This window comes from Dermacentor silvarum, chromosome 2 (assembly GCF_013339745.2).
Source record: "Dermacentor silvarum isolate Dsil-2018 chromosome 2, BIME_Dsil_1.4, whole genome shotgun sequence".
Classification (NCBI taxonomy): Eukaryota; Metazoa; Arthropoda; class Arachnida; order Ixodida; family Ixodidae; genus Dermacentor; species Dermacentor silvarum.
The window spans coordinates 212,008,695-212,023,246 of record NC_051155.1 but is presented as its reverse complement, the minus strand read 5'-3'; the positions used below and the strand labels follow the sequence as shown (position 1 = coordinate 212,023,246).

Sequence of the window (14,552 nt, the reverse complement as noted above, 5' to 3'; positions counted from 1 at the left end):
CTGAGAGAGAGAAAGGGAGCGCAGGCGCCGCTCTGTTATCCATTTTTTACCCCTCCTCTTCTATCAGCGGTGAGAAGTTGGAGTGGTGCCCTGTCCCGAGTGACGTCGCGGCCCAGGACGCCGCTCGCTCCAGTTCGTTCGGTGCCATGCATGCTCGTTCGCTTCTTGCATGCTCGGTGTATGGGGCGCGCCAGCCATACTTCCTCAAAGATATTTTGGCTGCTTTCTGCTGTGATGCCTAAAGTGCAGTCTCTTTTTTGAAACTGCATGAATCATGAAAATTTGCTGCTTGGATATTGAAGCTATATAGAGTTGCAGTGGTTACTGTTTTGCAACGCAGAGGTGTGCCATGCCTATTCATAAATATTGCGTAAAAACAATGTCTCCAAATTTAGTATGGAAAATCTTAATTGTACGATGCTTCACTCCAAACTTAACATTCCTTTAGTACTTAGTTATAACAGACATAGTTATGACAGACACGGAACAGCAATGAACTTTGTATATAAATCAGTATGTTAGAATAGGATACTGCCTGCGAAGCTTTCATCAAGCTTCTTATTGCTCTGCATTGTTCTACTCAAATGTGGGTACTGCAGTAATGCGTAAAAGCAAGAGTTAGGCGCTCGTGTTTTAAGAAACAAATTTGCTACTACTTTCACCTTTCTCTGAAACAGCCACACGGGAAAAGCATTCTACATGGTGTTAACACGACTGCGCTTCATGTATGTATAGCAATCACCTGAAAAAAAAAAAAAAGAATGTTCGTGGTTAAGATCAAGAGCCAAGCCATTAAATGCCACGCAATGTTTCATAGTTGCCTGAAGCGGTCTTTAGCCATATCAGAATATATACCATATAGTATATGGTATACACTTTCTGCAGTGGAAGCAACAGACAATCATTATGACGTTATGACGAGGCGCACATTGTTCGCAGAAGCCTTCCGTTCACTACAACTTCGAATTGAAACCATGAAGGAGTCCTTTACAGCGCCAATTGGAATGCCTATAACATACTCGAGGCACTAGAGTGCAGCTTCGTCATGCAACATCGTCACACAACGACCGTCTGCATGACGATGTCTCGAACCGCATTGGTGTTTAATTATACGAACTGAGAACTATTCGCTGTGTCAGCCCATAAAAGACCCCCTGTATACCCGCCTAATAAAAAAGACACTATATGCAAGCCTCATACGAATTCTCTTGATTTTTGACCTCCTTTGGTGAATGCTGATACTTTCTATGTGTCCCATACCACTAAAGAATGAAACTTCAGCTTCCTGCTGGCTGTAGCCATATATGGTCTAAAAGGCATATTTTGCCCAAAAAGTTGCGCCGAGCAGCTGTGTCCGTTTTGCCAAGCAGATCGGTCAGAACGGCTCCCCAAGCAATAAGCGGCGCTAAATTGTTGAACTGAGTAGAGCGTGTAGCACTGAAAAAAGAATAAATATTGGTCCATGCATTTTTGTGTGTGGCAAAGAGCTTAAAGGCTCAGTTAGCTTTACTTAAAATTACCACCGCTTAAAATTAACTGGTTAAGAAAGCCTTAATTTTGAGCAGCAGTTCAAAAAGGAAACGGTACTGTCAGAATTTATACTGATGTGTTGTTTAGTCCTCGTGCTACTGCCAAATTTTTCTGTGAATAAATGTGAAAATTCAATATTTTGCCAATGAACAGTTCGTCGTGAGCAAACAAGATTTAGCAGGTTAAAATCAAGGTAAATGTTGTAGAAGTTGTATACAGCCAGTGTTTGTTACATGATTGTTGCACCACGGCAAGTGTGGTGGCTTAACTAGATTGTTCTATCTTATGTTTTTGCGTTTATGCTATTATTATCCACGTGAGCTACCGCAGCAGAGTGTAGAACTGCGCATGAAAAACCCGCACCGCTCTGGACTGATCTCCGTTGGCCGGCACTGTAACGTTGTCTTTGAGAAATATATTGTTGTCTGGAACATAAGCTCTTTCGATACATTTTGGCGAACGAAGACATAGTAAAAATATACTTGAGAGGACTGTCATAAGTGTTCCAGCACAGGGAACGAGAGTGAACAAACGGAAATGTTGCAGAAGGCGCCCGGACGCAGTTGAACTGTAGCAGATGACAGGCGCAAATCCTTGCCATGATGTCATACGAGCAGCGCTCGCAGCGCCGCTTTTGTTCGTTCTCGGGGCTAATAGGCCCTCGCACGACCGCCGGCGACGCAGGCACGTTACGGGCGCGAAACAGCTGGCGTCATCTTGTGCACACTGCGCTAACTCCCGATGCTCTCCGTGGCTTTCACAATCGACGCGCGGGCGGGATGCACTGAGCGGTAATGGTGGCAGATACTAACTCGCGTAGGCAAACTTTTCGCCCCGTCTTTAAGGGCAACTTAGGAACGCAAATTTCACGATTATTCTGCATGAAAAACGCCGCCCAGAAGCAAAATTTCTATTGTTATATGTGATATGCAGTTAATAACATATCGTTATATATGGTTTTTTTTTTTGCTCGTAGCCCTAATGCATAAGTTTATACTCTTAAGTCGACTCATCATTATAACCGACATCGTTATATGTGGTATCGTTATAAGTGGACTGCACTGTACGACAGGCTACTGTTTCACAACAAAAAACTATTGCAACTTGTGAAGTGAAAAACCAGACTTAAACGTGCTAACCTGTAAGGCCCATAGCATTCAGGGATACTTGATGTAACCTTGAAGCCATTTTCTCCACCCGCACCTTCAAGCTGCAGTGTACAGCGGTTGCTGGATGTCTTCACAAAATCTCCTGGAAACAAATGGACATGACTGGTTCTGATATGCGAATGCACAAACCTTCTGCATGATCCCTACAATTCCTTTGTGCACAACGATGCACAAAAAAGGCTGAAATTCCTATATACATTGCCCCTCATCTGGGAATTCAGGTGAAAATCTGCTTGTCTCACAGGAAAGTATTTTCTGCACCTAATCATCTAAAAGTGGATGCATTGTCTATGACAAAATTTCTTTACCACCTCCCATATTCCAAAAACTCTGGTCAGCAGTGCAATATAATTAGCAAGTGCTTGCATCTCATAACTGCAAAAGATTAAAAAAAATCAAAAAGCATCTTTGTACATGCGTGGACACATGCACACACGCACGCACGCACGCCTAAATATCAATGGAACAAACAGCAGCTGACGTAGGTTTTCCCTTAAAAAAAATGTTTATTAGAGTACAAAATTTTGTCAGCTTTCTCCCCAGTTTGCAGATCATTGCACCTTGCCAGCTATTCAGTTTGAAAAACATTATAGGTTGCTTAAAACAAATTAACAGACAATAATATGCACTTAGAAAGAAAGTGAGACAGATGAGCATCCACACCAGAATTGCTGAGCACGAACACAAGGCTGCTTTCATTCTGAAGTGCAATGACAAAATCATTCTCATACAGCCCAACTCCAAATGCCACCTCGCTGACAGGTGTAGCCGTCTTGACTTTGTAGCTACACATCGGTGGAGGAACAACAGCCACCTTGAAGAGTGTCGCCGACACAGTATCTGCAGCAGCAGAAAAACAAGCCAGTTAAAACATGCTACCTCCTACGGATTTTATGTATTTTCACGTGTATTAGCTGTACTGAAAGGAAAACAAGTTTTATGCAAAGAATGATGGTACGGATTATGCAAATTTTTGCCTGCACATTTGACTCCATGGCAATGCAGAGTGCATTCGAACTGCAACGGTTGCTTCATAAAGTGCAATACTAACTGTTCAGATGCCTGCTCATGACTAATTATCAGTGCTATTATTGAGTTAGCATACAAGCTTGCAAGAAAGACTTAACTATCAATGAGAAAAATAGTATATACGAGACCAGAACATTTATGTACAGAGTTTGCTCAGTAGCTTGACAGGGAAGCTTCGGCAGAGGGTTTCAGATTAATTGCAACCATGAGGGTTTTGTTGATGTTTACCTAAGCTTAAGTGCATGAATACTTTTGCATTCTGCCTTATTTGTATGTGACTGACATGGCTGGTAATTGAACCTGCTCAGCAGGTGAACACGCCGTAACCGTTAAGCATCTAGGCAGCATAAAGGTTGCACGGCCGTCGCATTACCTCCATCGATGACAGCCACATTGGCAGTGCTCTCCTCTGTCCCACAGTGGCTCCTGTGCACAGCCCAAGACAAAGCATAATGCCAGTACTGCCCATCAACAGACAGCACATGCAGAGTGAGTACACTGCCTTCATCCCAGTGAAGATCGGCAAGCCTCTCCCGTTCATTCGTGTTGAACTGTAGTGTCTGCTTGAGGTACCAATGGTAGTTCTTCATACTGTACAACAGCACTGGACAGAAAACAACAGTGTAACAGACATTATTCAAGACAACAGAGGTCGTCTATCCAGAAAAAGGACCTTTTTAGTAAAGGAACAGTAAGGTAATACAGGATCAGTAATCACCACCAATTTCAATGCTGCTGGTTGTCACTGTGGTCAGTAGTATGGATAATAAAATAATGAGTCTGTTGCCCCTGTATACTAGGCATGTCAGCATCTCAGAATAACCATTGGTCATTCTGTAACTGTAACACCTGTTATCCACATAGAATAATTTTACGTTCGTTTGCTTTGGGACATAAATTAATGTAAAGTCGTACAACTTGCTAAGTACTGGCTACTGCTGACTAGTGAATCTATTCCCACATTACATAAAAATTTGCATTAAGGAAGTTCTACTACACAACACTTATTGGGCCCTATATTACAATAAAATATGCACACAAAAGTAAATAGCCTTTGATATCATCAAATCCATAAGATTTGACATTTGCTACATTTGCAGGTCTAGAGAATAATTAGAAAAAGCCTTATATATATAAACAAATCTCGAAAAATTGTTCACACATTCTTTTTTTCATGGAATACTACAAAGTATATTTACCCAATTCTTTGGGAGCCAGTGATGATTCATCAGATGGAAACATTGACCCAACTACAGCCAGAATGGTAGAGTCTGGACTCCAGAATACTTCCTTCACCTTCAAAAAAACAAAGTCAATCTGTAAACCAGAAAGGGAAAAAAAACAAGAATAAAACGGTACCTGAAATTCATTAGGGCCAAAGGGCAGCTGGAAGCCTCCATGATTTAAACCATTCTTTTCAAAAAAGACAATCATGTGCTTGTTTGGTAGACGCTGGCTTGAAGCAATCACACTGCCTGATGGCCTAAGGAAAGAATGAAACAGTTGGAGAAACCAGAGGAACGTTTAACAGCTACTGCCTTGACAATTAACAAGATGTCAAAGGTAATCTAGAACAACTTACTGCCAACGAGGGGAAACCATCTGATATCTTGTGGATAAGCCACACGCAACGATCTATCAGATAAATGCCTCATTTACCAAAAATTCAAACAAGGCAGATGGACATGGAAAAATGAAGGCTAAGTGATAACACTAATTGAACAAGGAATATCTCAGGCTGAAGTCAACGTTTCAACAAGGGGTCTCACCTTCATGAAAACCCCGATAAAGACAAGTCCCTGTCAAAACATTGGCTTCCACTTGAGACATTTCTTGTTCAACCACCATTCTTTATAACTGAAATATCTTTTTATGGTAAACCATACACACAAAACCAGTTGTTAAAATATGCACATCCATTTATGGGACTAGTTTGCCTGACAATCTTTTAATCCAGAGCCGATTATATATATAAATAATTCCTACATTCGTCTTCTATACAGAAAGTGTTGAGAATATTTATCAAATCTATGTCTTGGTACCCCTCTATCTGTTTACTTTAGGATGTAATAAAATTTAAAGCATTTAGTATTTTATTGGATAGCCCTCAACCCAGTAATTACGTTATGGAGTCTCAATTCTCAGAGAGCGCAGAAAATAATAATGTGCATGTGCATTAGCTTTTGATACAAACATTTCAAAATGCATGCCAAGAGCAGCGTGGCTTCGGACGTGAAAAAGGTTGCCCATTTTGCAGCCGAAACCTCTGTGGTGGTCTCGTGGCACCAGACACCACTGACGCATACACACACACTGTGGCTGTGGTGCCTAGAGCTGAGTCCATTCAGCACCCAATGGGACAATAGGGCAGCAAGCATCCCACTGCATTTCCAAGAGAAGCGAACAATCGGAAGGGCCAGTTTGGCAACTTTTGGCCACCTAGTCACTGTATGCCCTTCAACCATCACACCCCGCCACATCCGCTTTCAGTGATGTGAGAAGTAACCCTTTTCATACTCGAGGCTGCGCTGCGCTTGACGAGCATTTTGGGCAGGCCATGCAAAAGGAGCAGTAATTATTAATTTGTGGTGCTCTCGAGGAAGTGAGGCTTTGTACCGTAACTATGGGGTTGACAGCTACCTAACAAAGCAAGAAAAGGGGGACACCAAATTTTAGTGGCAGTACTCCTTTAACCAAGGACAAAGCTTTCTGTGAATATCACAAACGATATGAAGGTAACAGAGAACTCAACACCACATCAGGCTTGAAGAACTTGAAAGTCATCAAGCAATACATTTTATTAAGCTGATAACTTCTGGTGATAGTGGGCTGCTGATCACCACTAATGTGAACAGCTTACAGACTCAAAACAAGCAGAGCATGGACACGTGTTGTCGGCAATGAACAGTGAAGTGGACTAGGTGGAACTTGCAAAGAAATTAAACATTAATAACTCACACTAGAATAGCATTTGCATAAGTACCCAGCAAATAGACCAGTTTCTCAGATTGGTAATTTTTCATTTAAGAGCAAAGAAAATTTAGGAAAAGAAACACTGGATATTAACAGCGAGCCAAGATTTAGCAAACAAGGCATCCATCACAATGCTTCAAGCACTTACTTCCAACCAAGGGCTTGTTCTAGGCCATTCAAGTCCTCGCCTGTGTACTGTAATATGCCATCTCGGCTCCATAGCCTCAGTTTACGATTTCCTGCAATGAATGAGAAAATGTGGAGCTGAGGGACCCGATTTTTGTTAGTCACAACTATAGGAAGCCCACAGAGGATGAAGTGAAAGAAATTATAGGGGAAATAATTCGTTTTAATTGAGCTGTAGAAATGATAAGTTAAAGGGAAATGAAAGTGAACAAAATAACAACTTGCTGCCAGTGGGAGCCAAACCCACACCCTCCCCATTGTTATTTAGAAAGTTATTACCACATGCCTGGTACTAATTTTCACATCTTGGAGTAAACATGCAATAGCCTTGTGCAAAGCGACCATAAAACCATGCAAAGAAAAAAAGAAAGCAGAAAGGAAAGAAAGGCACACTTGTTTGTATGTTTTACACAGGCCTGAGCCCAAAGTTGAAGCAAGTGAGTCATACAACGATATAAAAATATTTCAGTTATATGCAAATATGTAGGGTCCTTTGTTTTTAGGTTTTATATTTTTTTAAATACAGGGGGTAACAGTTGGGTGTTATATTTAAAGAGGAAAACTGGGGAGAAATTGAAGTTCTTGTTGTCTGGCAAGAAAGCTGGGGAGAAATCGGGAGTTTTGTTGTCTGACAGCTCAAAGTTTGGAATTTTCTTTTAACATTTACAAACTATTAACACAAGCAATGGTCTCCTTTTGGAAACAAACATTCTATTTAAACAAGCAAAACCACTCACACGAACATGTAATGGCAAATAGAGCTGCTCACACAACATGTAACAAGCTTAACTCTACAAATCCTCCTTGTCAGGTATTATTATGTATTACAGTTAAACCTGGATATAACGAAATTGACAAATTCCCCCAAAACTTCGTTATAAAGAGGATTTCGTTATATGGAGGTTCGGCACGAAAATTCGGAAAAGAAACGCTTACCGTATTTACTCGATTCTAACGCGCCCTCGATTGTAATGCGCACCCGTTTTTCGTGACTAAAAGAGAGGGAAAAAAATCCTTTACATTACCGCGCACCTCATGCTTTCATACAGAAATACAACTATCGCTCAAGATTTACTCCCAATACACTAAAGTTGCGATGAACAAAAAAGTCCCAGTTTCGCCCGAAAGGCGAAGCATCGATTGTCACAGCAAATTAGCAGACAGCTATACGAAGTAAGGATAGTAGTTTTATTGGCCATATAAACTTGTAAACATTTGCTGTTTAACTAAATCGGTAGACTAATGCCTAAGCACACGTACTACAGCACATGGTCGAAGCTACGGGAGCTAGGCTTGAAGTGCGTAGGAAGTGGCCATATTGAAATGCCGATGGCGATATGGTAGCGCAAATTTAGGATCGTACTCGATTCTAACGCGCAGGCAATGTTTGGACCCGTTTTATCAACATCGGCAACATCACTGGAAAAGGAGTGCGGGCTTGGCGGTCTAGGCCAGCTGCAGCAAGTGGCAGGATCCAGTTTGAATGAAGGGAGGGGGAAAGGTCCCGCTCGCAGCGGCAAGATCGCCGGGTCGAGGGATGCAGGCCCACCTCGCGCATGCTCGCACACATGCACTCGCTCTCGCCTCGCAGTTGCCGTGAATTCGAGCGCATCAAGCGCGCCGCCGCCGCTTCGCATTCCGTCGCGGCCGAGAAGGTGCTTCCGGTTGTTGTTCGCGCAAAAATGACAAAATTTGGGGCGAAATCTCTAGGTTGTCGGCTGGGAAAATTCTTTATTTCGAGGGGGTCTCCTGCTGCCACTTCATTATGTAGAGGTCTCAAATACATGTGCTTCTATGGAGTAACGGCAGGGGATTAGAAAAACTTCATTATATCCAGGAATTTGTTATATGGAGGTTCGTTATAAGCAGGTTTAATAGTACATTAAAAAGAAACCACATCAACAAAAACAATAAAAGCGGGTTTGGTGATCCTTTCTTTACTTAGTTCTCTGCACTTTTTTAACAAAGAAGAAAAAAAAAGGCACAAAAAGTAGTGCACACACAGATGCTTCAAACGAGGTGCGACGCTTTTCCTCATCTTGCAAGCCCTTGTTGACATACATTATCATATGCATTGGGAGCATTTCAGTGTCCATCCTAGGGGAGGGGGGAAACCTGTCGGGCTTTTCATCCTGTTTTACTGGTTCCCAATATATGCTCGTGCAACAAAATGAATAAAATTACTCTTCCTTGAAGATTATGTAGTTGGGTAGACATCTTCTCAATGTCACAGTTACCATTCAGAATGCAGATCAACATCAGCGCTCGTTAATTTGCTTCCTCGCACATTATCGCCATTCGTGTATGTGACGTGCGGGAAGTGCGATGCAATGAGCCACTGCTACATTCGTGAAAGCACGGTTACTAAAAATGCCACAAGCTTTCATTCATCAGTAGGCGCCGAATATATTTTATTTTTATAGATGCCGGTTACTGCTTGTGTGTTAAGCAAAAACGAGGCATAAACCGTATTTGTATATTAATATTATTATATAAAAACGGTCTGACTTCACGGAGAAATAGGGTTTAACCTGTTTTTCATAAATATTGTTCTAGGTGCAGAAATCAGACATTATCGTGTTTTATGCAAAACACAAAGGACCCTAGTTATAGGTTGTGGAAAAAAAAGAAAGAAGAAACAAAAGAAAAAAAAAGAAAAAGAAAAGCAAAACTGGACTAAAATTTAATTCAGCTGAAAAATTTTAGAAGGCTCCATGTGACAGCAATACCTACCGCCAGTAGGGCTAATGCAAGAAGTGACAAAGTACTGGCCATCACCACGCCACGAAACACGAGGACACTTGTCATCCCACGAGAAGGCAGGGTCAGGGGGCTGCAGATTGCAAAATGTGAAGAACAGAGCATTCTGTTATTTGATGACATAACTCCTCATCAGTCGCTACAAGCAGCCCCAGACCTAACACAAAATAAATCAAGCAATCAATATGTGAGCAAGCAAGGTTGAAGGCTATGACATAATTCTGAACAGCTAGCCATGCATTTTAGGTTCAGAATGCTTATGCTCAATGTAGTATGTTTGCAGGGCAGTACCTTAGCTTCAACCTTGGCTGCCTGTTTCCCTTCAGACCCGTGAAATTGGGTTTCTTTGGAGCCCCACCCAGCAGTGATGGGAACACCTGCAAAGTATGAATAAAGTTGTGAAGAAAGAATTACATAACAAGATATTAAAACGAAGAATTTGTTTGATCTCTCGGAAGTGGCATGAAAAGTATGTATACAGTAGAACCGCATTGATATGTTCCTGCTTGTTACGTTTTTCTGGCACTTAGGCTCCGAAACACTGGCCTTATTTATTTAGTTCACATAGGGTCAGGTATATTAGCTTCCAGTTGTTGCACTTTCCTTCCTGGTTGTTAGATAAAGAAACTCACCGACGATTACAATACTCCCTAATGCGAATTTTGAGTGCAGCTGTTTAGGTGTTTTAAGTTCGCTATATACTGTGGGAAAGACTTTCATTCTGAACGACAGGGTCCTCTCGGCAGCGATGATGAGCCTCTGCTCAGGCAACTCATTTAGCAACAGCAGCAGAGGAAGTATTCCCACCGGTTGCGCTCACTGAACACGGGAACGCGTGGCTCGCACAGGGCGAATTCTCTAGCGGCAATAGTGCCTGAAAAGTAGCACATGCACAGTGGGTTGGAAGCCTACACCAGCACTTTGTTTCTATGTATGGTATCGGTGGACGTGATCACCGTATGCCTGGTCGTTGCTGTGGAGCACGTCTCGTGCGGCACTCTGCTTTCCTCCTCACCCTTTCACCAAACTCTCCTTCTTCGCTTCCCTCGTTGCACTCTCTTCGCTCTTGCCGTCTTTCATCCCTCGCTGTGCTCCGCGTTCACTCTTTCATCCTTCACTGTGCTCGTTCACTCATTTACACTGAGGGACGCCAACGCTGAACGCTCTAAAGACTGTGACAATTCACCTCAGATGTGGCATCGTATGTTGGCAGTGCTTATGTCGAGTGCCACTTTTTGCCCCAGAAAGCATGCCAAGGATGTGCAAGACATCAACAATGCCTACGATTCTGCAAAAAAGGCACAGAATCTTGAATATGCTATGTCGTGAATAGAAGACCATGTCAAGAAGCAACAAAATGACAGACACCGACCAAAAGAAAAGCTAAAAAATAATAAAAACTGAATAAAAGACGTTTCGGTTTTGCTACGGAAGCCTTGAACAAGCTTCCGTAGCAAAGCCGAAACGTCTTTTATTCAGTTTTTATTATTTTTTAGCTTTTCTTTTGGTCGGTGTCTGTCATTTTGTTGCTTCATGTTTCATCCCGACCAGACGGGCTTCCATCGAACCCTCGATTTCAAGACCATGTCAACTATAATTCGTGATTGCATGTCCTGCAACGATGGCATTGCAACATTATAATCGCTGATTGTTGAAATGTCATCACTGATCTCACCAGGGCTCATGACATTGAAAGTGAAGAGGAGGAGGAGAGGAAGAGGAGAAAACACCTTGAACTGCTCCTCTAGAAATTAAAGGACAAAATGATTTCTCTTCTTTTAAAAGATGTCTCTATGGTAACCTTTACTGACGAGTGCTGCCTACTAGCAACATACCACAATTTTTTTTTTCTTGCAGAGTTTTGGTACTGAGTACGGAGTTTCTGGCTAAATGTTTTCGGCCAATACTGAGTGATAGTAGCACAGAGCAGAAACAAAGGGCGAAGAAGAACGTCGGCATGCGACTCGCTTTCTTTTAAAAGTATGGTCAGAGGAGACAGACTAATGCAAGATCTTAGGCTTCAGTGGCATAAAAATCGTAATAAATAACATAACTGTAATGTAGGCCTATGGTTAACATATGACAATAGCAGTCTTTACAAGTTCCATACAAAGCCGTCGGTGGCTTGAGGTGAAGCACATTTCCTGGTTCCTAACTGGTGTTGCCCCCCCTACTGTTGAAAACATTTCTGCAAAATATTTTTTTTCTTTTCGTTGATTATGCTTATTCTCGGTATATCTTGCATGTTTAGTTGGAAAACAAAAATTTTTTCGCCTATTTTTTTGTCTTGTCCTTAAAGGGTTAAAGACAAATGTATATTGTCAAGACTAGGAGTACAGTTAGTTCTATGGACTCGCAGTAAGATATCTTAGCTGCTAAAGATTTCAAGCATTAAAAAAATAAAGAAAGCAGAATCACTAAGTACATAAACAAAAACTTAAGACTTACATTCACCAAATTCTTCAAGATGAAGCTCTTTTTCTGAGATTAGGTCAAAGTCCTTTGTCATCAGCAACACCTTTTCTTCCCCTAAGGTTTAACAGACAAGGGCATTGTAATGTGAATCATAGCAGAGATACTCAAAGTGATCCTGTATGAATATGACGTGTTAAGTTTAAGCTGCAGGGCCATATGTTACCCATAAGCACTAAGTTAACACAAAATGCGCATTATTTATGTAAACTGCTAGCCATAGTGATCAGTAGCAGAGCTTTACACAACATGATGCAACTTTTTCCCCAGGGTTTCTCTGCAATATTAAAGTTCCACATCCTGCAATGAAGAGCTTCAACACGTTCAAATTATGCATTTTATATTTAAAAATAATGTCCTACAACACAAGCTGATTTTTGTTCTATATGGTGAGATCTCTTAGATGGTAAGAATGTGCTGCAGATATAAGTTATTTAATGCATCAGAGGCACAATCACTGCCACCAGTTGTTACAATTTTAGCAGGTGATGTTGAAAAACACTTTCCGATTCCTTTATTTAGATTCTGAACCTTAACTTGAAAACAAGCTCATAAAGATGTGAAAACTGGAAAAGCGAGTTCTACCAAAGTGAGTTGACGATTACATAAATAGGAGGCAGCAGTTGCTTTTCATAAGGTTGCAAACACTAGCTGACAAAATGAAGAGACGAACATCATTAACAAGTCATCTGGAAATCATGGCCAGTAATACTTCGTATTATTCTGCCACGACAGGCATTGTAGCTAGACCTCATCAGCTTTTATTAAAGATAAACAACAACTGAACAAGGGAACCCCTTAGGCTGAAGCCAACGTTTCAACAAATGATAGGGTCTTGTCCTAGTTGGGATGAGTCGCTTAGTCGAAATGTTGGCTCCAGACTGAAGCTTTCTAGGTTGGCAATTGATGATCATTTCAGTCTCCATCATAATTCGAACTTTATTCACTATTTGTAGTCATATTTGAAGCATTCCACATTACATGCAAGCCATAGAGAACAGATCAGGCAAATGACAGAGACAAGAGAAAAAGAAAGTGTACGTACCTGAAACAATAACGACGAGTTCATAATCTGGACTCCATTGCATGGCCAAAATGCCACCCGTAACATTGCCAACTGATTGAGCCTACAAACAGACAGATTGGAGGGCAATGAAGGTCACATACTTGAGAAGCGACAGTAAGTCACACTGCTTGTTAACCGACTTCGAACATCTCCAGTATTAAGGGTAAGTGTATAGGACGTAAAACAGCAACGCGCACAAAATGCACGAAGTTTCGGATAAATCGCGCGATCACTACCGCACATTCGCCACCACATTTGCTTTTGGTTTCATCGCTGCAGTACCAACGAGTGAAACATTCTCAGTTGGTTTTTACATTGGTAGCTTCACGAAAGAGTCGCAGGCAATGAAGTTTGTTTCAAAGAGCCGCTTTTGCTCACCTTGCCACTTTTGACGTCATACATCAGTATGTCACCAGATTTCTTTCCGATGCACAGTGACTGAAACTCCGACAAGAAAACGAAGCTTGAAATGACGCCGTCGTCATTGCCCAGCTCGTCAACCTGGGTCTTGGTCTCCTAAAGGATAATTCAGATGGTCACTTCCGAGTTGCTCAACAGATTGGTTGTACCGTCAAGCATGCAGAGACTAACGTTGACTTAAATACCTCTAAATCGCTCCCGAGACAAGCGATGCAGTTTCCATTGACGATGTAAACGTTTCCGGAATCAGCGTCGGAGCAAATGCGACAGTTGCTGTCTACCAATGACAGTTTTTTAGTAAATGTTTGTCGAAGCTGTAGATTTCGCATGGCTGATATTCTTAGCGCACTTTACAGAAAGCGTGCGCTTGTCAACACAAGATTCAAGCCGCTGAAAGCCGTAGCAGAAAACCACAAGAACAAGCGCAAATACGGAACCGCACGCACGCGCTACGGCAGTTGACGCAGTGTTGCCAGTGTTGCTGTCCAATTACAAATATTTCGCTAAAGTAGGCGAGTACTTACGCTCCAACGTCAGATCTACAAATATAACAAATCACAATACATATAATTTCAAACAATATAAACTCCCAATTTACTTGTATAAAACTTGTTTTATAGGCATAACATTTAGTTGAATCTTTCTTTTTCTTATGCGACTTTTGCAGTTTCTGTTCTGCCGCAAGATACTTTCTCAATTTCTTCCTCTCTTTCTCTCTCCCAATATGCTTCTTTATTAGCTTCACTGTGCGTTTTTTTTTTAAATCTCTTCTTCCTCTTTTCATTGTTCTTGTTTTTTTGTGCGTGAATTAGTTTTTTTTTAATTTATTTTTTATTCTTTCTCTGCGGCGATTATGAGCGGCCTTAGGAGGCGCCCACCATATAGTGCGTCGAAGAACGACTTTCGTCAGTCAAAGACCTTCACAGTTCCGTCTAATTAATAAACGT

The 14,552-nt window shown here is 41.5% G+C and overlaps 1 protein-coding gene across 1 annotated transcript in view; it reads right to left on the bottom strand.

The window, feature by feature from the left end:
- The window catches only part of LOC119442563 (putative elongator complex protein 1), a 49,231-nt gene extending 35,155 nt beyond the window's left edge, over positions 1–14,076 (bottom strand). The window contains exons 1-12 of the mRNA XM_037707484.2: positions 13,791–14,076; positions 13,564–13,701; positions 13,165–13,246; positions 12,096–12,176; positions 9,939–10,024; positions 9,621–9,720; positions 6,850–6,940; positions 5,088–5,211; positions 4,928–5,024; positions 4,102–4,332; positions 3,363–3,539; positions 2,670–2,781 (exon numbers count right to left, since the gene is read on the bottom strand). Of these exons, the coding sequence (XP_037563412.1) occupies positions 2,670–2,781; positions 3,363–3,539; positions 4,102–4,332; positions 4,928–5,024; positions 5,088–5,211; positions 6,850–6,940; positions 9,621–9,720; positions 9,939–10,024; positions 12,096–12,176; positions 13,165–13,246; positions 13,564–13,701; positions 13,791–13,934 (1,463 nt within the window). The 5' untranslated portion in view covers positions 13,935–14,076. The remainder of the gene's footprint in view (positions 1–2,669; positions 2,782–3,362; positions 3,540–4,101; positions 4,333–4,927; positions 5,025–5,087; positions 5,212–6,849; positions 6,941–9,620; positions 9,721–9,938; positions 10,025–12,095; positions 12,177–13,164; positions 13,247–13,563; positions 13,702–13,790) is intronic.
- Positions 14,077–14,552: the final 476 nt, after the last annotated feature.